Source organism: Salvia splendens, chromosome 13, assembly GCF_004379255.2.
Source record: "Salvia splendens isolate huo1 chromosome 13, SspV2, whole genome shotgun sequence".
Lineage (NCBI taxonomy): Eukaryota > Viridiplantae > Streptophyta > Magnoliopsida > Lamiales > Lamiaceae > Salvia > Salvia splendens.
In genome coordinates, this window is record NC_056044.1 from 3,250,179 (window position 1) to 3,271,833 (window position 21,655).

General features: G+C 38.0%; 3 protein-coding genes across 5 annotated transcripts; 2 read left to right on the forward strand and 1 right to left on the reverse strand.

Annotated features, from left to right (window-relative positions):
• Window positions 1–334: 334 nt before the first annotated feature.
• Window positions 335–4,713, forward strand: LOC121762284 (probable rhamnogalacturonate lyase B). Its single transcript, XM_042158109.1, has 15 exons — window positions 335–547; window positions 1,415–1,485; window positions 1,625–1,746; window positions 1,885–1,941; window positions 2,021–2,140; window positions 2,216–2,341; window positions 2,420–2,561; window positions 2,640–2,810; window positions 2,881–3,036; window positions 3,105–3,211; window positions 3,299–3,389; window positions 3,503–3,801; window positions 3,908–4,024; window positions 4,195–4,321; window positions 4,382–4,713. The coding sequence occupies exons 1-15, from the start codon at window positions 499–501 to the stop codon at window positions 4,616–4,618; spliced, it is 1,992 nt and encodes a 663-aa protein (XP_042014043.1). The 5' UTR covers window positions 335–498; the 3' UTR covers window positions 4,619–4,713.
• A 618-nt stretch (window positions 4,714–5,331) lies between these two features.
• On the forward strand, window positions 5,332–12,396 carry LOC121762440 (probable rhamnogalacturonate lyase B). Of its 3 annotated transcripts, none has more exons than XM_042158317.1 (16): window positions 5,332–5,446; window positions 6,264–6,318; window positions 7,939–8,060; window positions 8,364–8,423; window positions 8,779–8,898; window positions 8,970–9,089; window positions 9,342–9,483; window positions 9,586–9,756; window positions 9,949–10,104; window positions 10,210–10,316; window positions 10,561–10,651; window positions 10,786–10,927; window positions 11,066–11,222; window positions 11,329–11,445; window positions 11,717–11,843; window positions 11,936–12,396. In XM_042158317.1, exons 1-16 carry the CDS (start codon window positions 5,349–5,351, stop codon window positions 12,179–12,181), a joined length of 2,031 nt encoding a protein of 676 aa, XP_042014251.1. In that variant the 5' UTR covers window positions 5,332–5,348; the 3' UTR covers window positions 12,182–12,396. The 3 variants fall into 3 exon arrangements, with proteins under 3 accessions (XP_042014251.1, XP_042014252.1, XP_042014253.1); XM_042158318.1 differs by lacking the exon at window positions 5,332–5,446 and adding an exon at window positions 5,465–5,484; XM_042158319.1 differs by lacking the exons at window positions 5,332–5,446; window positions 6,264–6,318 and adding an exon at window positions 7,589–7,603.
• Window positions 12,397–18,610: 6,214 nt separating this feature from the next.
• LOC121759941 (putative late blight resistance protein homolog R1B-16) lies at window positions 18,611–21,530 on the reverse strand. The gene has a single exon (XM_042155522.1). The coding sequence runs from the start codon at window positions 21,394–21,396 to the stop codon at window positions 19,423–19,425; it is 1,974 nt and encodes a 657-aa protein (XP_042011456.1). The 5' UTR covers window positions 21,397–21,530; the 3' UTR covers window positions 18,611–19,422.
• Between the last annotated feature and the right edge of the window lie 125 nt (window positions 21,531–21,655).

Sequence of the window (21,655 nt, forward strand, 5' to 3'; positions counted from 1 at the left end):
TATTCAACTTATGGCTGAATCTTTAAAAATTGGCACTTCCAAAATGTTCCCATTTTTGCGGGATTCCAAATTTCGAATTGTTTCCACGTTTTTTTTCTATGTCGGCAGCAAGTCCACAAATCTTGATTAATATCAGCAACTGTCTGATTTCTCATGTTGTCTTGAAATTTGATTTTTGGGTTTCTATCAATTTGAATAAAGAAAATTATGAAAATTAATTAAAAATTTTACATGCCTCTCTCTCTCTCTCTCTCTCTGGAACAATACAGTGGTTTTTGTGGTGCTAAATATGAGTGATGGTTGGTTTAAAGCATTATTAAAAGTTGGAAGAAAGTGGTGGGAGAGTGACGGTTGTTAAAGTGGGAGTCTGAGTTTCCAAAGAGAGAGTATGAACAATATCCAAATCTGTAAAAATCAAACATCCACAAACAGAAATTGAAGAGTAAAAGAAATTATATCTCTCTCATCTCTCTCTCTGGAATACTCACGCCCTTTTTTATGGGTAAATTTAAGAAAGCAATCAAGAAACTTTGGAGGTGTGCGTCAGGTAATTATATCTCCACTACTAATTAGTAATTTAGTATACCTTCACTTCTACGTTCATTTTTATTTCTTTTCTTTATACCCACCACCATACTTTTTTTTTCCTTTGTAATTATGTGGAATTTCTTCTTCATTTTCTGATCGTTAAGGAATTTCTTTACATTTTCTCGTTCCCAGGTCTTGCTATTCATTGCTGTCACATGCAACGTCTACAATGACGAATTATTTGCTTTTCTTATTCCCTTTTTAAGATTGCTAAAATTGTATACCAACGAATAAAGACAATGCTGATATGCCGAGGAATTGAATTTCTATGACTATAAAATGATTAAATCTATATATCCTGGATTACTTTTGGATTTTCAGTGTTGGCTTTTTTGTAATATGGAAGCTTTTCTCTTCCAAAGTTGAATAGCAGCTTCTAAAGTGTAGAAGAAAACCGATTACTTGCAGTTATTAATGTGAATAACCCATATTGATATAGTAAAAAAATTATCAGTAGAATCTATAGTGAGATTTCAGAAACTTGACATTTGTAATGTAGTCCAGTTGACATGATTTCGCATAATGGCTTGATTTAAAAGAGATCAAAATTCTTGAAAGCTATATCAAATCCACCAAACTAAAGCTTAAGGTTTAAACATAGTGAATGGAAGTGCTTTCTTTCTTGTTAAGTGAAGCCAAAGCCTTTTGTAAATTGTAATGTAGATGGTGATATTACAATACATACACAAAATATATATAAATATGTGTGTATGTGTCTGAGTTATATATTCTGATAAGTTTGATAACTGGTTAATAATACAACATAAGAGTCAGGAAGCAAAGGGCGGCCTCTTTTGTAGGATAAAGTTGTCATCTTGCTGTGTAGGGACTTCGGAAGCTTGTGGAGTCGGAGTCATGTCGCCTATAGGTTGTCGTTGGTATATTCAAGATAATCACGTAAGTTCCGTTTGGTCTCCTTTCTTGTTATCAAATTGACTAAGACTTACAAACTGCTTGTTTGCTGTTTAAATGCCTTATTCACAAGCACGAAGAAATGAAATTTCTTATCGATGTTTTTGTTCATGGTCTATCTCAGGTGGTCCTGGATAATGGCATACTTCGAGTCACATTATCGAACCCGGATGGGATTGTCACGGGTGTGTGTTATAACGACATTGACAATATGCTAGAAGTTCTCAACGATGAGAGTAACCGAGGGTAAGCAGAAGCATAGTGATTCTTGAACCACTTTTCTTATGTGTAATCTTTTATGGTGGATTCACTGTCACGAAGGATCATATAATTCCAAGATCACGAATTGACTGTTGAATGTTCATTTTCGATGAATGTATGTAGGTACTGGGATGTCGTATGGAATGCACTAGATGGAAGCCGGGCAGGAGTCTTTGAAGTGTACGTTATTGTTTCACGTATAGTATATGGTTTTGTGGCATTTATACCCGTTTTAAACAGCTTCTGCACGACGATATAGGATCAAAGCCACAACTTTTAATGTTATTAAGGAAACTGAGGAACAAGTAGAGGTGTCTTTTTCAAGGCCATGGGATCCCTCTATGCAAGGGAAGCTTATTCCCTTAAACATAGACAAAAGGTATTTCTTGTCGCCTGTGCACTAGCTTAGAAGCACTATTACATGTAATGTATGATGAAATTGATGATTTCGTAGGTTTGTTATGTTACGGGGCTCCTCAGGATTCTACACCTATGCGATATACGAGCATGTTGGTTCACCTGAATGGCCTGCTTTTAGCCTTGGAGAAACCAGGATTGCATTCAAACTTCGAAAAGAAAAGTGAGGTTTTTAGCTTCTATTAGCTGCCTTGATCATTGATAGTAGACAGACGATGATATGATGCATCGACATTTGCAGGTTTCATTACATGGCTATTGCAGATAACAGGCGCAGATTCATGCCCCTACCAGATGACCGACTACCAAACAGAGGCCAGCCTCTCGCCTATCCGGAGGCGGTCCTACTGATCAATCCCGTTGAGCCCGAGCTCAAAGGAGAAGTGAGCTCATCTTCACTTTCTCTTTTAAGTTCTGCATCATGTTACACAAACATAAACTTGATGTTTCATTCATCCTAGGTCGATGACAAGTATCAGTACTCGTGTGACAACAAGGATCTGAAGGTCCATGGCTGGATCTCCATGGATCCTCCTGCCGGATTTTGGCAAATAACGCCTAGTGATGAGTTCCGTTCAGGCGGACCCCTCAAACAAAATCTAACATCTCACGTGGGACCGACAACGCTGGCTGTAAGTTACCCCCTTTTCCATTCCATCAATGTTAGAGGTTAAGATTTCTACATGGTTTGCACTTTTGCAGGTTTTTGTTAGTGGTCACTATGCTGGGGACGATCTGAATCCGAAGTTCGATCAGGGAGAGCCATGGAAGAAAGTGTTTGGACCCGTTTTCATATACGTTAACTCCGTGATGGATGGACAAGATCCACTCTCACTGTGGGAAGATGCCAAAAGACAGGTTCACATGTTTAAGATTGTGTTTGAGAAGCTAAATATCAAGTTAACAGTTCTTACATTCATCTTTAGATGTCGGTCGAAGTCCAAAGCTGGCCTTACAACTTTCCGGCATCAGAAGATTTCCAAAAGGCAGACCAGAGGGGTAGTGTCAGCGGTAAACTATTCGTTGCAGACAGGTAATACTCCCCTCCTCGTTTATATAGACGCCTATACGTACATATATACGAGCGTGTGCTCGATAAATGTGTACTTTTTAATCACAGGTATGTCAGTAGTGATAACATTCCAGCAAATGGTGCTTATGTGGGATTAGCACCACCAGGAGATGCTGGATCATGGCAGAGAGAATGCAAGGTTTCTTTCTTTTCTTTCTTTTTTTCTCAGATATCTATAAATTTGGCCAGATTTCAAGTATCTTGAAATTATTTGCTATAAACTTGCTTGCTGCTTGGAATGTGTATGGTTAGGACTACCAATTTTGGGCAAGGGCGGACGAGACGGGCTATTTTTCCATCAACAATGTCCGGACCGGGAACTACAATCTTTACGCATGGGTCCCCGGCTTCATCGGAGACTATAAGAATGAAACTCCCATTACCATTACATCAGGTGGTCAGATCGACGTGGGAGAGATAGTATATCAGCCTCCTAGAGATGGTCCGACCCTCTGGGAAATCGGGATCCCTGACCGTACTGCTGCAGAGTTTTACGCCCCGGACCCTGATCCCAAATATGTCAACCGGCTCTTCATCAACCATCCAGACAGGTTAGTCTAAACTCCTTTGCTTGCTTTTGTTTCTCCTATGTTATGATGATGCAACATGATCAGTTGATCGATGAATCCGTGTTTTTGGAGTCGAATTCGTGAACAGGTTCAGGCAGTATGGACTCTGGGACAGGTACTCGGAGCTGTACCCGAATGAAGACTTGGTTTACACGGTTGGAAAGAGCGACTACACGAAAGATTGGTTCTTTGCACAGGTTAACAGGTCCGGTTCTAACTTTTCTATAACGCACGAAAATGTCCCAACGTTAAAATTGTAGTGCCCGGTCTTAACATGCTCTAACGTTGGGACATTTTCGTGTATCATTGCTGAGTGAGTACAATGTACATGCTGCTGATATGTTCCGGTTCTTGCATACCGTGTCATGTCTGCAGGAAAAAGCCAGACAACTCGTATCAGGGGACAACGTGGCAGATCAGGTTCGCGCTAGACACTGTCATTCCAAACGGAATCTACAAACTGCGTGTGGCGATTGCATCTGCATCCTTAGCTGAGCTACAGGTAAAGGATTGGGATCATGGCTGTTGTGTCGAATCAAACTGAGTCTATTCGCTTTTGCAGGTTCGAGTGAACAACCCAAAGGCGAACAGACCGTTGTTTTCGAGTGGGCTGATCGGGAGGGACAACTCGATTGCTAGGCATGGAATCCACGGGCTGTATTGGCTGTACAGTGTGGACATACAAAGTGGTGCACTTGTGCAAGGTGACAACACTATATTCTTCACTCAACCAAGAAATCAAAGCCCTTTCCAAGGCCTTATGTATGATTACATTCGACTCGAAGCTCCTCCACAATAAGGCGTATAAGTTTTCGTATTTTTTTCCGGTGTGTAAATGTTGATGATGCACTCGAATATTTCATCAGATATACTACTCCATCCGTCTCTACATTATTCTCTCTTTTACTATACTATTTCTTCACTTTAACTACTTATTATCATTTTTATAAAACGAGTGCAGTAAAGTCAACAGGACTCATAGTGTGGGACCGGGGAAGTAGTATTTAACTTCACACAACTACGAATTCAATACTTTGTGAACTACTTACATGCCACATTTTAGTCATTGTGATTAATGAATTGTCTATGCCTATTGTATTTGCCAAACAAAAAATGTCATAATTCCTCTCGATTTAATTCAAAAATTGATTGCAAATCAATCACAAAAATAGACTGTGAAAAATATGAAAGGATAAATCAAATTTGCTCATATAATAACATCATTTCCGTTTTTAGAACCCACATATTCAATAATTAATATCATCAGATTTTTCATTACTTTTGTCAATCTTTTTTATCCAAGAAATTCCCTACCGTTGACTAATTAGATTTCTCATAACTAAACGGCAAATCACAATAAAATCAATTAGTATATGAATACTTATTGCAACCAATAGCATGATTGTATTCTTGATTTTTTTTGTTTGTTTGAATTTTCATCAAATAAATAATGCGATGCAGACTATATTATACATGAAGAAACATCATTAGAGAATTTGGGAAGATTGGAAGCAACGTCAAGTGTGAATATGCTACACATTATTTTTCTTATGTTTTATGGTTTTGTTAGATGTTTTGTGAAGCAACCTGCAGCAATATATATTATCCTCAGCTTGTGGCTATTAAGGTTTGTCATTTTTCCATTCTTTATCTTCATTAATCTAGGTAATTTTTGGGAGATTATGATATCTTTGTTATTGTTTTGGCAAAATATTAGTTTCTCTTCTTTTTCGATTCATGGGTGAAGAGAGGTTGAGCTTTTATTCGAGAATAAATAATCATATTTCCGTATGTAAATGCTTAGGAATTTTTGTGGCAGAAAATATGATCGTTGGAAAATAGCTTAATAGCATTGTTTGTTGTCCTTTTATGGCTTTGCCTAACCTACGAAATTATTTAATTTAAGCTATTTATACCCTGGAATTTAAGCTTATTTCGTGATAATTAAGCATATTAATTAATTATAAATACAAGTTTAAGGGAAACTTTAATCAATATTTGGGAATAAAAAGATACATCTAAACATAGAATATTACTAGCTAGTAGAGTACATAATATGATTGTTTTGAGAAATTTTTATTTTTACAAACCCAACTTTTGCCAAATTCTAGTTTTATACAATTATAAAATATGCATGTTAATATTTAACTTGCGATTTAGTATATATTTAGCTCGGATTAAAACTCCGACGAATATTACTTGCTAGTTGCTAGCTAATTGATGTCATATCATTTAACTAATGTCGCATACTCACTATTAACAAGTCATGCTAGTACTAACCGGATTAAATGAACTCAAAATTTAGTAATTATCACAAAATATTTTTAAATGAACAGTACATGAATAATACTGGATTTATTAAATTTAAAAATTTACATCCAAATTATACTAGTACTAGTATATATCAAATTAAAATCAAGATTTGATAATTGTTTGGTTGACAGGCTGGATAAGATGTCTGGAAATGGGGATTTGGAGTTACGCATTCACGAGCATCATGTAAGACTCTCTCGCCAATGAAATTTATTTAGTACTGTATTCAATGACAAAAAATATGCCCAAATCAAAGTTAGTATAATTCCAAAATTAATCAATGCATGTATTTTCTGAGAAATAATATCATTTTCTATCATTATGCTACTCTATACACACTACAGTGTTGAAATTCTTAACCAGGACAAATATTTCGTTACTTGAGAGTTGGATATTATAATTGAGAATCATCATAGAAATTCAATTGATTTTTTTGTGTAATTTCTTTATAACCATGTCAAATTAACGATGATTATACTCACTTTTGAGTAGTAGTAGTTCATAAAAATTTGCATACTACTCCCTCCATCCCCATTAATTGTCTATTTTTGCAATTTTCGTCCATCCTCATCAATTGTCTATTTTCACTTTTTTACCATAAATGATAAGTATGCATCACATTCGACTAACTCTTTCCACTTACATTTTATTATAAAATTAATATATAAAAGTGAGACTCATATTCCACTAACTTTTTCAACCTATTTTTCTTTACCTTTCTTAAAATCTGTACCGGAATTAAAGTGGATAGTTTTTGGGAAACCGAGGGAGTATATTTTAAGTGTTAATTGATCATAAGTTAATAATTCAATATATATTAGTAGTTGAATTTGCATATACTATTATTGTAAATATTTTTATTTCAAAAGAAACTTACTAACAATTCAATATATATTAGTAGTTGAATTTGCATATATTATTATTGTAAATATTTTGATTTCAAAAGAATCTTACGAGTATTTGAAAAAACCGATCTGTGCAAACTATTAGGTGGAAGATAATTGATAGATGGAATAAAAAATGATAATTACACACAGATTTCGAAGGATTGGAAATAATATCATTTTTAGTATCTCTTTATAGAAGTAGTGATATCTTTGATTTGTTCCACTCAGCAGTTATAGGACTTGTCTTTACAAAATTTTCCAAAAAGTAGTGATATTTTTAATTGACTTGTAGTGAGTTGAAAGTGATTGTACAAATTTACTAATCCCAAGAAGAAATAGATTAAATAAAAATTGTTTTTAGCACTAAACCATCTATACAAATTAAATTAACTTTAATATTACTATTACCTTGCAACTAGAAGTACAGACCATAGAACAAAAATTGATTTCGAGTGATATGTAGTTTTAATTGATTATTAGGTATAAACTGAGAGCGAAATCAAGTAATACTGCAAAACAAATCAGAGCTAAGCAGCATCGTGTAGAAATTTGGAATTTAGTATTGTCATCTCTCCAAACAGTTGGTGAGCAATTCGAAAATTTCATGGATGCTCTGCTTATAACAACACAATTTTTGTTTTTTTGGCATAGTTTTTGTATTGATGATTTAATAGGCTTAAAAGTGTGCTGCATTTCCAAACGTCTTGTTTACATTTTGATTGTTTCCTGTGTTACTGTGATGAATAGATTCTGAGTGAAAATTCTCTCAACTGTAACTTTGCTTGTATACATTATTTTGTCGGTATCATGCTGCTTGAATCTTTGACAGCAGGAAGAATAATGGTTCTTGCTGGTTAATCCTGAAAATCAGATGCATTTTTAATTGTAAATGAGTGAGAATTTGGTGTGTATAATGCAGATAGTAATTGACAATGGAATACTTAAGCTCACTCTGTCGAAACCGGGGGGACTTATCAGAGCCATACGATACAATGGAATCGATAATTTGCTCGAACTTCGTAATGAAGAGCTCAATGGCGGGTATACCTCTTGTCTTTCACAACATTTGGTTAGTCGAAACTTTTCAGAGTTGATGGCTATGGTTTAGAGTAAAAACATTGAGGAATGTGGTGAATTCCTTCTTTCTTGAACACATGCTCACTCTATAGTTAGGCTTGTGATGTTTCTGCATCTAATTGCTTATCTATTTTAGCATCTTAACATGCCAGAAAGTTCATCTCCAATCAAACCGATTTGCTGCAATTCTGTTTTCTCATGCTGTAGATGTATTTTGGTAAGTTCATAACTGAGAAATTTGGATGAGTTGTGACTGGTGAATTACAGGTTTTATGACCTCAATTGGAGTGAAGAAGGGGCTAACAAAACAAGGGGACAGTTTGATGTGTAAGTCTTTGACATTTCCTCTATACTTTGTGTTGAAGACTAATAATAAAGAATGCATAGTCTTACTCTCTTAGCGAAAATAATTCGTTCAGTAAAAGTATTGTGTTGATTTGAGATGTATAATAGAATCGTCACTACGTCAACTACATTCATAGGAGGCTATTGAATGGAATAGTTGCAGACTAATTTTAATGTTTTTATGACCACTCTCTTAAGAGGAAGAGCAGGTTTTCTGCACATGATTCCTCCTTATCAGTGTGCACTAAATATTTTCCAAATTTTTAGTTTGGGTTTGCAGTTAGAGACACACTGGCTATATTATATCTCTAATTGAGAAGCTCTGTTCTTTGTTTAGGATTCAAGGAAAACACTTCAGCGTTGTCGTAGAAAACGAAAACCAAGTAGAGCTTTCCTTCACAAGACCATGGGATCCTTCAGTTCAAGGAAAACAGTCACCACTAAGTATAGATAGGAGGTTCTCTATTCTCACTCACTATGTTCCTATGTCTTTCTTATTGAGGATGGAGTAATCAAGTTCAATTTCAGGTTTGTGATGCTCCGTGATCACCCAGGATTCTACTCTTATGCCATATTTGAACACGCAGAGGACTTTCCTGGTTTCAACCTCAATACTGCCAGGATTGCATTCATGCTCAGAAAAGACAAGTAAGATCCCGTTTAAATAGTATTTAACTGCAATTGAGTTCTAAATGGTGATGTATGGTTATCAAAGTAGCCCAATAAAGTTGATTCCAGCCATTCAATTAGGAGTTATTCCTGTCAAATGCATCACAAAGTAGTTAACAAATGGCCTGATGCACTAACTTGAGTTTCGGAATAGAGAAATCATAAGTTTGCAAAATTGATATGTAGAACTTGATATACGTATAATTCATGAAAGTCTCTTCATGCTACCAGGTTTCATTACATGGCTGTGGCAGATAATAGGCAGAGATATATGCCCCGACCAGAAGATCGACTACCCGGAAGAGGTCAGAACCTGTCATACCCAGAAGCAGTTCTCCTTGTTGATCCTGTGGAGCCTGAATTTAAAGGAGAAGTACAGTCAAACAGCCTCTTCCTCAAGAAAACTTCTGAAGGCTATGTTTTCTTTATGCCGAAGCAGTACTGTGTCTTATCCTAATAAATCTGTTCTGTTCAGGTCGATGATAAGTACCAATACACATTGGAAAACAAAGATAATAAGGTGCATGGTTGGATATGTTTTGACCCACCTGTTGGCTTCTGGCAAATTACACCTAGCAATGAATTCCGAAATGGAGGACCCTTCAAACAAGACCTGACCTCCCATGTGAATCCTACCACTCTTGCAGTAAGTAAATGCTATTTAAAGAGATTCCTGGTAAAAAAAATTTGTATGTTCAGAATTCAGATAATCATAAAACTTCTATATAATTAACATGTTTGTATACTGAAACAAAAACTAGTGAAACAACTAGAGTATTGCTGATTATTTTTCTCCATTTTTGTAAATGATTAGAACTTGTTTTAAATTTCATATCAGATATTTGGCACATCACACTATGCGGGAGTGGATCTGTTACTAAAATTTAAAGATGGAGAAGTATGGAAGAAAGTTTTTGGGCCAGTATTTATATATCTCAATTCTGTTCCAGAAGGAGAGGACCCCATTTCCCTTTGGAATGATGCCAAGGAACAGGTAACTAGTTGAACCTGAAGGAGATAATAATTGAACTGCATATCATTCTCTGGAATGCTTGTATTATTATTTTGACTTATTATCTGAATTTATTTTTGTTCCTAGATGAAAAAAGAAGTGGAAGCATGGCCCTACGATTTCCCAGCTTCAGAGGATTTTCCTAAATCTCACCAGAGGGGTGAAGTAAGGGGTAAACTGCTTGTATATGATAGGTACCTTTCTTTATAACCTCTTTTCCCCAAATGTTGTTGCATGTTGTCCTGCAATTTTCGCTCCTCGTTACTTAAATTTAGTTGTTACACGGCACACATTCCACTGACCTATAGTTTCAACCGAGACGATATGAAATGTCTTTCAGGTTTAACCTTGATAATCATATTCTGAACTTTTACTTTCCTCTCATACATCACTTATTTTCCTTTTAATGCTCTCTGTTGTTTATGTGAACTTGTTCAGGTACATTAACGAGGACAAAGTACCAGCCAGAGCAGCCTATGTTGGTGTGGCACCACAAGGGGATACGGGATCATGGCAGAGGGAATCCAAGGTAATGATGTTACTTTCTCTAGGCTTTATGTGGAAGACAAAAAAAATAAGAAATGAACATTTGCCTTATTCCTTTCTCTTTAACCCCATTTTCGCTATTCCTTCATTAAAATTGTATCACATGATATGATGCAGAGGTATCAGTTTTGGACCACTACTGATGAGAAGGGTTACTTTTCCATACCTAATATAAGAGCCGGTGACTATAATCTTTACGCATGGGTGCCTAAATTTATTGGAGATTACAAGTATGAAGTAGCATTAAACATTACCCCAGGTTACACTTCTTGCTAAAGTTTCCAGTTCAAAGTATAGTATATGCAATCAGTAATTTTTCAGTAGTAGTTTCGGGAACTGAATTCCTAATGTAAGTTGATTAGAAACAAATTCTTCTGACAGTGTCTTCTTAATGCAGGGTCTTTCATTGATGTTGGTGAGCTTACATTTGAGCCACTGAGGGATGGTCCTACTTTGTGGGAAATTGGAATCCCTAATCGTACTGCAGCCGAATTCTATGTTCCTGATCCTAACCCAATGTACATCAATAAACTATATGTAAATCATCCAGACAGGTTAGAAATATTTTCCTTGATTTACTTGTTCTAGTTAGGCTATAAAAACTATCCCTTTTATACCTTTGCATGAATTATTTCTTTCATTGATGTTTTGTCTTTGCAGGTTTAGACAATATGGACTATGGGAGAGATATGCTGATCTGTATCCAGATAAAGATTTAGTGTACACGGTCGGAGTAAGTGACTACACAAAAGATTGGTTCTATGCTCAGGTCACAAGGTAGTTTATTCAATATGTAATTTTGCCATTCTTATTATTCACATCTATATAGTTTTGCACACATATACAGCAAGTGAAACTGTTGTATTTCTGAGATTAATGTTTCTAGTTATTTGGATTATTTTCATGTATTCAAGTGGATTGTTTGTAGTGTTATTGAAGGATGTTACAGAGAATTAGGAATAGCCAATAAAATCTTTCATCTGCCTCAGATGCTATGGTTGTGTTTTGCATTCTGTTTTCTCACTGCTTTTCAATCTTCCTCGAGCAGGAAAATCGGAGACAATGAATACACGGGCACAACATGGCAAATCAAATTCAGCATTGACTGGTTGATTGAAGGAGGTATCTACAAACTCCGGCTGGCACTTGCATCAGTCCACAATTCTAATTTGCAGGTTTGAATTCAGAAGCATCAATGACTATCTTTCAATATGATGATTGCCATACTGTATTATTCCTCAACAAATTTTGATGGAACTCTTTCCAGGTTCGTGTCAATGATGCTTCTGCAAATCCTCCCTTGTTTTCGACTGGAGAAATCGGGGGAGATAATGCAATTGCTAGGCATGGGATTCGTGGAATCTATTGGTTGTTTAGTGTGGACATACCAGCTGTTCAACTCATACCTGGGGAAAACACCATATACTTGACACAGACGAAGAGTGAGAGCCCGTTCCAAGGCATTATGTACGACTACATTCGTCTCGAAGGTCCGTATCACATAGATTCTTAGTTGGCTCGAAGCAGAATTCGAGCCGTCCTTTCAATAACACTCGAGTGGTTCGATGCATTCACCACTGTCCCCTCTCCCCTACTCAGCTCAAAATTATGGTGAGCAATTCCAATTTGTTTGGATTCATGTAGAGAATAATCCTGCCTGGTATAATATGCTCTAGTCTTGTTTTCCATTTGAGATCACTTTATTGGAATATGAAATTTGTTTTGATCCATATGGTGATATAGATATAGGCACAATCATTAGCATGCATGTAACTAGAGCTTAAGGGCATCCGCAACACATACCCTTTTTCCCTTTATAGTGGGATGAGCCGCGTGAGGGCCACGTTGCGGGCGCTGGAGGTGGGCACGACCAGATGACACACGATGATGTGCATTGTCTCATGCCACAGGCCACATGCGAGTGCGCCGTACACAAGCCTCCAACCAATGGTGTCGGCACGCAATAAACGCACATGTTGGCTAAATATTAAATACCAGTACATGCTTATTTGTAAATCTGTATCTATCTATACATATATAAAATGCGAGTTTTAGAAGTAATAACATCGTTGGGAATTTTAAAAAAAATCTAATGGAGTATATAAATTATTAGGATCAAATAATGTAACATAAAAGAAATATTAATACGGCTCTTCATTTCGTGTATGATTAATTGTTCACTAAAACATAAGGTAATATTAAAGACATTCACTACCACTTTTATCATTAATCACCCACTAACCTATTAACTTTGAACCGCCGAAAATTCACGCTCCACTTCAAACGATGCCAAAACTACATTCTCACTATTTCTTGCCGTGAAAACAATTGAATCGTATCGCACGGGTGAGATTAGGGGTGGGGAAACGGTTCTCGGTTCTTGGTTAAGTTTTAGCATATCAATGGAAACAAATACGAACTTTTGTACATTAGTTTATGTTATGTGTTATACACGGATGGTAGACTGAAATTAATTAAAACTTCTTCTAAAATGGAGGATTTTTCCACTATACCATATACAAACTGGGATGATGTCGGAGGCCTTCAGTTGTTGAAGTTGGAACTTGAACGTCGCGTAGTTAAGCGTATTAAGTTTCCAAAAGTTTATACGGTAGTTCCCTTTACTTTTTGTTGAGCTAATTTAAATTTGGAAGTCTTCAATTACTGTCGAAATTACCATCATATTGTTAAGGGCATAAATATAGTTTCTTAACTACATAGAGTAGTTCCCTTTCCTAAATTACTGATTTTTGGTCGTCTCATTTAGCAATTTGGTATGTCAAGTTTTTACATACTTGTATCTTCAAGTCTTCCTGTATCTTATGTTTGCTCTCCTGTCAAATTTGCACAATTTTACATCATATATCTTGTGACTAGCCAGCTAAAAATTGTTGAGAATAAAAGCTTGGTTAGATAAGATCTCCCAAATATCTTTTTTTCTTGATCAATTCTCGGAGCTTAGCATTTTCTAAATAAGCTATCTTTTTAGTCTCTTGGGGAAATCGGGGTGAAGAACTTGCCGAACTCTTTTTTCCTTTATGGTCCTCCGGGTTGTGGAAAGACATTGATTGTCCAGGCTTTGGCTAAAGAAGCAGGAGCGCATTTCATGCATATCAAGGTTCTCTCTTTTGTTACATATTTGATCTGAATATGGTTGGTAACCATTATTGATCATTGCTTCTTATTGTCTTAAATTCTCCATATAGGGCACTGAACTATCAAAGTTTTCCTGGAACAAGTTGATGGTGGAAAATATTTTCAAATGTGCAGAAACTCACCCTCCATGTATAGTGTTCTTTGATGAGGTACTTTCTTTTTTACTTTAAGTTCCAATCTTGGTGATAATGGTATTGTTCCCGAGGGCTATTCTTAAAGGGATGACTGCCTTAAAAGTCATAAACTTTCACCAAATTCCGGTTTTTCCCACAACCTATAAAATTGGTGTGTAAAGTCACAAACTGCTGGTATCTCCCATTTTGACCCGACCCTGTGTTTTCCGGTAAATAAGTGTCCTATGTGGCATGCCTGAAAGTTGACATGGATGTCATCGGAAAATCGTAAAACGACATCGTTTTTAATACCTAAAACGACGTCGTTTCATCGTTAAGTTTGCAATTAGGTGTAAATTCTCAAAATCAAACATAAAAATTGAATCATCCTACAAATCGCGATTCATCCACCCACTTCAATCTAGATTTTTCTTCCCTCTGTGGCGAACGATTCACCCGTAATCACGTGGGCAATATCAATTCATTACCATTTGTTAACAAGGTAAGATAATAGCTTCCATTTTAGGGCTTGAAATCTCGATTTTTGAGACATCACATTTGAAATCCCGAATTTTGAATATGCGATTTAAGGTTCTGTTGGTTTTAGGGTTCAATTTTTCGTTTCTGGATTGAATAAACTTGTTTCCCGATTTGTGGTTGGATTGAGGGATTTCGAATGTGCACTTGGTATAATAGTTCAGGACTGTGGTTTTGAATATGCAATTGGTTTAATAGTTCAGGATTGTGGTTTTGGTGTAGGATGTCCCCGACTCCGCAGTCTTCCGAGCAGAATGACTTGGTCGAGGTTTGAGGCAGTGGTCTGTGATCACGGTCTTGAAGCTGATGTGGTGACATCAAATACAGATGTCAATCCCGGACGACGCTTCTATCGTTGCCAAGTTTGGAAGGAGGACGATTGCAAATTCGTTCGTTGGATTGATACATCGTTGTCACCGAATCAAAAGTACTTTTAAAAAAAATTGAAGATGGATAGGGACAGCGTGCAAAGAGCATTGAGAGATAGAGTTGCTATGCAGGATGCACTTGACGAGAGCACCCATTCCAAAACCGCTGAAGTTGAAGCACTCCAAGGTGTTGTCGCAGATTTGCATCATCAAAACCGGAGCTTAAAGTTTGTCATTTGCATTTTATGTATCACCATTTTGATACTGACGTAGCTTATCCAACGATTGTAGTAGACTATGCAAGTTGAACTCCAATGTAATACACTATACAGAACCAAGAATATTGTAGTGATTTTTCCTCTATGAATGCATTGAGTTATGAGTTCAAATATAACTTATTGTTACTCTGTCCCTTTGTTACAGCATTTAGTAATTATTTTTCTCTATGAATGCATGGAGTTATGAGTTCAAATATAACCAGTAAGCTATGGTACATTAAGAGTTCCGTCCAACAAAGAAGAAGAAAAATAATAGCAAGGGGAAGCTATGGTGAAGCTTTTGATGAAAAATATGGAATTGACTTCAGTTTAGTACCCAAAACACCTTGTTTACACATAATAGTTTGCTGCCACAAAACACATGGTTTACACATAATTTAGTACCCAACCACATATAGTTTGGTGTTCACAAAACACATTGTTAAGACATAGTTTGGTGCTCACAAAAAAACATTGTTTTTTCTTCCAAATACACATTCAACATCTTCAACCATTGTTGTTGCTTTGCTGCGTGGGGATTGAGCCATCACCTCCTCCAGAACGTCCTCCAGCACGACCTCCACCACCGCCTCCTCCATGGCCTCCCCTTCTTCCAGCTCTCCCCGTAATAGCGGTGGTACCACTTTCGGCATTAGATGGTGTCCCCATCCTGGCCTATAAGTTGAGTAATTGCAATGTTAGTAATAACTAGTAATAAAATAGAGCGTAAGTTGATTAAAACTAGAGTTTAATACCTTTGGCTTATGTTGCACTTCAACTGGATCGTTTTTGCAAGTTCTAGAGTTGTGGCCTTCTTGGAAACACTTATGGCATGTCATCACACATATCTTCCTCATTCTATTGGGTCTGGCTGGATCTTTCTCGAATGGATCCCTCCTTCTCACCTTCTTGGGCCTTTTGGACATCTTCCTCACAGGTGGAAGTACAACAGGGTACCCCTTAGCAGGAGGCCTGAGCTTCTCCCCATTTAATGCTGGCAACCCATATCCATAAGCCAACTTGTACTTGATCAATGAGAAGTATTCATGGGCATAATCATCAACATTCTGCTTGAGTAAGTGAATAACAGCGCATGCATGAAGACAAGGGATGCCAGTCAAATCCAATTTCCTACACACACATTGCCTTAAGGAAGGAGTCACTACAAACCTATCCTCAAAGTGACCAACTTCAAATTCCCCCCTACTGCAGGAATGGTGGTATAATTTCTGCTTTCATATACCATAGCTTCAATTTTTGTCCTCACTTTTGGACACACAGTTGAATTGATCCCAACACTCTCCATTTCTACACTCTTTCTATAAAGTCTCTCCATGAGTGTGATTCTCATTTCATCTAACATGTCTAACACATGTTTACTCTCCTTGCCTCCAGAATATAAGCATTGAAACATTCACAAACATAGTTAAGAATGGCATCAGAGCATTGTACAGGTGTTAGAAAAGCCTTACAGAATCTGCTTGGGTTCTTGTCCATTAAATCAACAAATGCAATCTCATATTCTTCCATATAAGTACTTCTAACCAACTTCCAGAAAAGCTGCTTCAAAAGTGAACCTTTGTGAGTTTTTTTCCAGTTTGCATAGATATGTCTTGCACAGTTTCTATTTTCAGCCAATGGAAGTAGACTCTGTAATGCATTTTCAAGTCCCTATCAAGCAACATTGTAAGTGACAACATAACAAATTAGACAACAATTGCAAATAATACATACATATAACTGACATAAATAATAAGTTAGCATAGTATATACCTTTTGTTGATCACTGATAATGGCAATTCCTACTCCTTCACCCAATGTGAACTCTTCAACAAGAATTTTAATGAACCAAGTCCAGCAAATCTCATTCTCAGCTTCAACCACTGCCCAAGCAATGCGATACATTTTATTGTTTCCATCAATTCCTACAGCAAATAACAATATTCCACCAAGATATGTCTTAAGGAAAGCACCATCCAGACCAATCACTTGTCTACATTCCTCCTTGAAACCTTTCTTAGACAACTGAAACCAATGTACACAACCTTAAATACAACACATATATCTACATGTAGTTCAAACCGCCCTTCTCCGTCAGACCTACCCAACTCCAGCATATAACTCCTCAGCTTTGCATAATGAGCTCCCACTGTTCCTTTAGCATGTCAATTGTCTTTCTCTTGGAATGATATAACCTCCACTTGACTGCATCAAATGCAAACCGCTGCATCAAGTCCTTACCCAATTCCTTACAACTGAACTCTGGTCTAAGTCTAAACACATGCAAGTATTTTCTAGCAACCCAATTAGATGTCACAATCTTGTTTCTCATAGCCCCAGGACATGTGTGCTCCGGTTCAAGTTTCTCTATTACTACAGAACCATTTATCTTCACAAAACTTCCAGAACAGAACCATTTGCAAGGACTTTTGCATTCTGTCTCAAATGCCTTCCTACTTGCTCTTTTCAAGTGAATTTCCCAACCATTCTAAACTGCATTGTCTGTCAGAGCATCTCTGGCTAGAAAACCATCAATAAATCCCATTCCAATACATAATTTCAAATGCTTATGATCACACCTTGGATCATACATCACTTTAGCATGTCTTTCCATCTTTCTTCTCCCTTCATCCTGAGAATCATTTGAGCTAGAATAGATATCACCTTCTTCTGAATTCTCATACTCAAACACATAGTCACTTCTTCTGCCCTCCACCGACTAGGCCATATAACATGTCATCAGTAACAACAAACTCTTTCTCCTTTATTTTCTTTTTCTTTCTTCCTTCCCTGTGTGTATTCCTCATCCTCAGACACTAACTCCTCAACCTCCATGTCATCATCAATTTCTTCATCTTCAGAAGATGGTATATAACTCTCATCATCCTCACTATCATATCCCATACCCACTCCCATACTTTGATCAGACTTATCTCTCACACTCTCATCAGGTCTAACTCTCATTCCCACATATACACTTGGAGCTCCATCAGGTTTCCTACCTCCTACATCCTCACCCAAATTCTCAGCATCAGAATTCCTACATCCCACACTCTTACCTAAGTTTGAGGAAGTTGATATGCTCGGATTTTGTACTGAGTGTCAATGTTGCATTACATATCCATTATTTGCACATTTGATCTATTTTGGTATTTTGACGTGTTTTGCGATAAATGTGCAAAATAAAGCCTAAAAAGATAGCAAACGGTCAAGTTGGAAATTTGGAGTTTTCGAGCCAGCCAGCAATCCGCTGCACCTTTGCCAGCGACCGCTGCCCCTGTAGCGGTCCGCTTCGGAAAATAGAGCTGAAGAGGAGAACACGCCCAGCGAACTTCGTAAAACGGTCATGGGAAAAAAATAAATTTAGTCTAAAATTAAAAAAAAAAAAAAAAAAGCTCAGACCACCCCCCACCCACGCTGTGTGGCTCACCCTTGCAATGAGCGTATGGTGATATTTAACTCATAATGTCTTGAAACACTTTATAAGCAAAGACACACCTCAAGGAATGTATTTAGATTTCACGAAAGCACATCATGATATTCAATCGAAAATGATCAAACAGAGATCTCATTAACACAAGCATAGACTAGTGTAAACAAATTCTAGCATAGACTCAACTTGTGAGAGTATAATTCCATGCAGTAGAAAATACTAAATCAATGAAAACACATAAACAAGTTGTGCACATCAACTCCCTATCCCATTCCATAATTACTCATTCCTGAATTCGGACAACTTCTAATCATCACGTGAAGAATGGAAGTCGACCTGAACATATCCTCTACTCAGTCGAGCCACCTTTATTTCTTGAGCAGATCTCAGAGCAGATGCGTTGCAATCAACCAATTCTATCGTTTTAAGTGTAGTGATATTGCCAATTACTGCAGGGATCTCTCGCAATTTGTAGCAGTGCCTAATAACCAGATTTGTCAGCCTAGGGAAATGTCGTCTGCCGGCTTTCCACCACTGTATACCCAAGTCTTCAAGCAGCAAGAATTTCAGCTGTGGGAAATCCTGGCCATCTCCCTCCTGCTTCCACTCAGCCCCGCGGAAGGCATGCCACCTCAGTTTAAGTGATTCAAGCTTCGGTAGAGTGGCAATAACCTTCATATTATCCCACGAAAGCCCACACCCACTCAAAGACAACTTTGTAAGAGAGGCAGGGAGAGAGGGGGTGTGAGATGCTACTTGAGACGCAAAATCAGGACACATAACCACACATTTGAAAGATTCAAGGCTTTCAAGATTGGCAAGATGACTGAGAAAGCTGAAGTCTTCAGCACCATCCAATGCTGGTGATTCAATCCGAACTCCTAATATTTTCAAGTTGGGAACTCTCTTGAAAATTTCTGGGTGCAGCTATGAGAGCTCACATCCAGAAGCGTTACAAGGTTTTCTAGCTGTATGATAGTTGTTGAAGGATCCGGCAAGTTTCTCCCCATTAACTGGAGATGCCTCAGTTCACTCATATTCCAAATTTCTAGCGGCAGACGCAACACAACCTCAAAGGTTTTGCTGCTGAGATGTCGGAGGATAATCAAGAACTGAAGGTTCCAAAGCCCACATATTTTGTCTGGGATCTCACCAGAATAGGTGAGAGCAAGGTACCTCAAATGAATTAACTTGAGAATCTCATCAGGGAAGCTATAGAACTGGATTTTAAGAGCATCCAACACCCTCAGCAACTTGAAATTGAAGTGCACCCACAACGGATACTGCTCTTTTGCACCATTAAAGAGCAGAGACCTGACTGGTTTTTTCAACTTCAACTCATATTTCCCCTCAAATTGGATGTTTTCACGAATGGAAAACCGTCCGTGTGTACAAGTTTCATCAGGGAAAGAGCTGGTGTAGTCATTTACGACATGAAAGAATTTCTCCTCCTTAGCCTTCTTCTTTAGAAACTCATAATAAACCCCATCTACTCGACAAGTACTGATCTTGCCAAGAGGACTCTTCTTAGAAACCACAACGAAACCTCTTTCCACAAGCATAGACAAACACCCTTCCCCCATTTTCTCCGGGCTATTGAACTGCTCATTACACTCAATAAATCCTTCAGCAATCCACAATTTGAGTAGCTTCGAGAGGGGTATGTCGTAATTATTTGGGAATATCCCCATATAGAGAAGGCAAGCTTTAGCATATTGGCGCAAGCTCTTGAAACTCAACGACAAGACTGCGTCTATGAGCTCATCACAGTCGCCACAGTCATTGAGAGAAGAAGCTGCAATCGCCCAATCCTTGGGGCCAGCCTCCATCAAAACTCCCCCAATAGTTACTATTGCTAAAGGGATACCTTTGCAGTTTGTCGAGACGCGCTTTGCAGTTGTCACCAACTCCTCTGGGCATGCCTTGTAGCGAAAGACCTCGCTTTGAAGCAAAGCCCAGGATTCTTCTCCATCGAGGGGGAGGATTTTCATGAAATCCCCTCCATTCTCAGCCACTTCCTTCATCCTCGTGGTTAACATGACTCGACTTCCTATGTAGTAATCTGGGAACAACTCCTTGAGATTGTCCCAGGCCTCAGGATCACATACTTCATCCAACACAATGAGATACTTCCCCAGCCTCAGATTTTTGAAGAGAAGCTCTGCCAAGTCGTCTTCTGCAATCTCTTGACCTTTCCCACTGTCAAGCTTACTCATCGAGCGCAGAACGCCCAGCAGAATTTCCTTTTTGCTATAATCTTGTGATACCTTAACCCAAGCACGAAATCTGAACATGTTTACAATCTCTGGATCGTCATAGACAGTTTGGGCGAGACGGGTCTTACCAATCCCACGAATCCCATATATAGGAACCGCTGCGAGCTTGTCAGATCCGCCCGTGAGCCGAGATTTTAGATTGGTTAAGTCATCCTCACGCCCCACAATCAAGTTCCTGCGGCTGACTTCTGGTGTTGGCGGCATCAGCAAGGGGAGGGGGCGCTTGACGTTAGGGCTGATCTCCTTGGCCTCTTTCGCGATTGAACCAACTGTATTGTTTACTTTCTCCAAGGCTCGAGAGAAACTCCGCATGTAGTTGTCTTCTGCCCATCCTGAGCTTTCTGAATTGGGGATGAAATTCAAGAGATTGGAATCTAAAGCGTCTTCAGCATCGTACATCGCCACTCTGATTAGGTCTTCCAAATATCGGGCTTTGGGGGAAATCGTTTCGAGGAAGTCTTTCAAGAAGATGAGATTCTCTTGGAGATCGCGGACTTGGGATCCAGGATAATCGATTTCTTGAAATGGAAACGGATGTTGGAGCTCGACCAGAGTTTTCAAAACAGAAATCACGGCAGCGTAGGCCATTCTCTGGTTTTTTTCTCCCTCTTTCTCCCTCGCTTAAATGGAGTGAGTTTTGTTCTTTGACTCGGTGGCTGCTAGCTTTGAATCCAATTGCTGCAAGTGTGAAAAGAGCCTAAGATATGTGGTGTACCCCAGAGTAGCATAAGTTGAGGGGAAAAAACTATTGACGATTACTTGACGGACGTTTTTCACTTTTTCATTTGCATACGGCTATTTTAGTCTATTTACATAATCAAAATTTATTTCTCTCTCATGTCATGAC

Coding starts and splice junctions, on each gene's coding strand:
- LOC121762284 (XM_042158109.1), top strand. CDS start 499: ATGGGTAAATTTAAGAAAGCAATCAAGAAACTTTGGAGGTGTGCGTCA. Junction 2,342..2,419: donor TTCAAACTTCGAAAAGAAAA/GTGAGGTTTTTA, acceptor CGACATTTGCAG/GTTTCATTACATGGCTATTG. Junction 2,811..2,880: donor TGGGACCGACAACGCTGGCT/GTAAGTTACCCC, acceptor GCACTTTTGCAG/GTTTTTGTTAGTGGTCACTA.
- LOC121762440 (XM_042158317.1), top strand. CDS start 5,349: ATGCTACACATTATTTTTCTTATGTTTTATGGTTTTGTTAGATGTTTT. Junction 10,652..10,785: donor CATGGCAGAGGGAATCCAAG/GTAATGATGTTA, acceptor GATATGATGCAG/AGGTATCAGTTTTGGACCAC. Junction 11,223..11,328: donor TATGTAAATCATCCAGACAG/GTTAGAAATATT, acceptor TTGTCTTTGCAG/GTTTAGACAATATGGACTAT.
- LOC121759941 (XM_042155522.1), bottom strand. CDS start 21,396: ATGGCCTACGCTGCCGTGATTTCTGTTTTGAAAACTCTGGTCGAGCTC.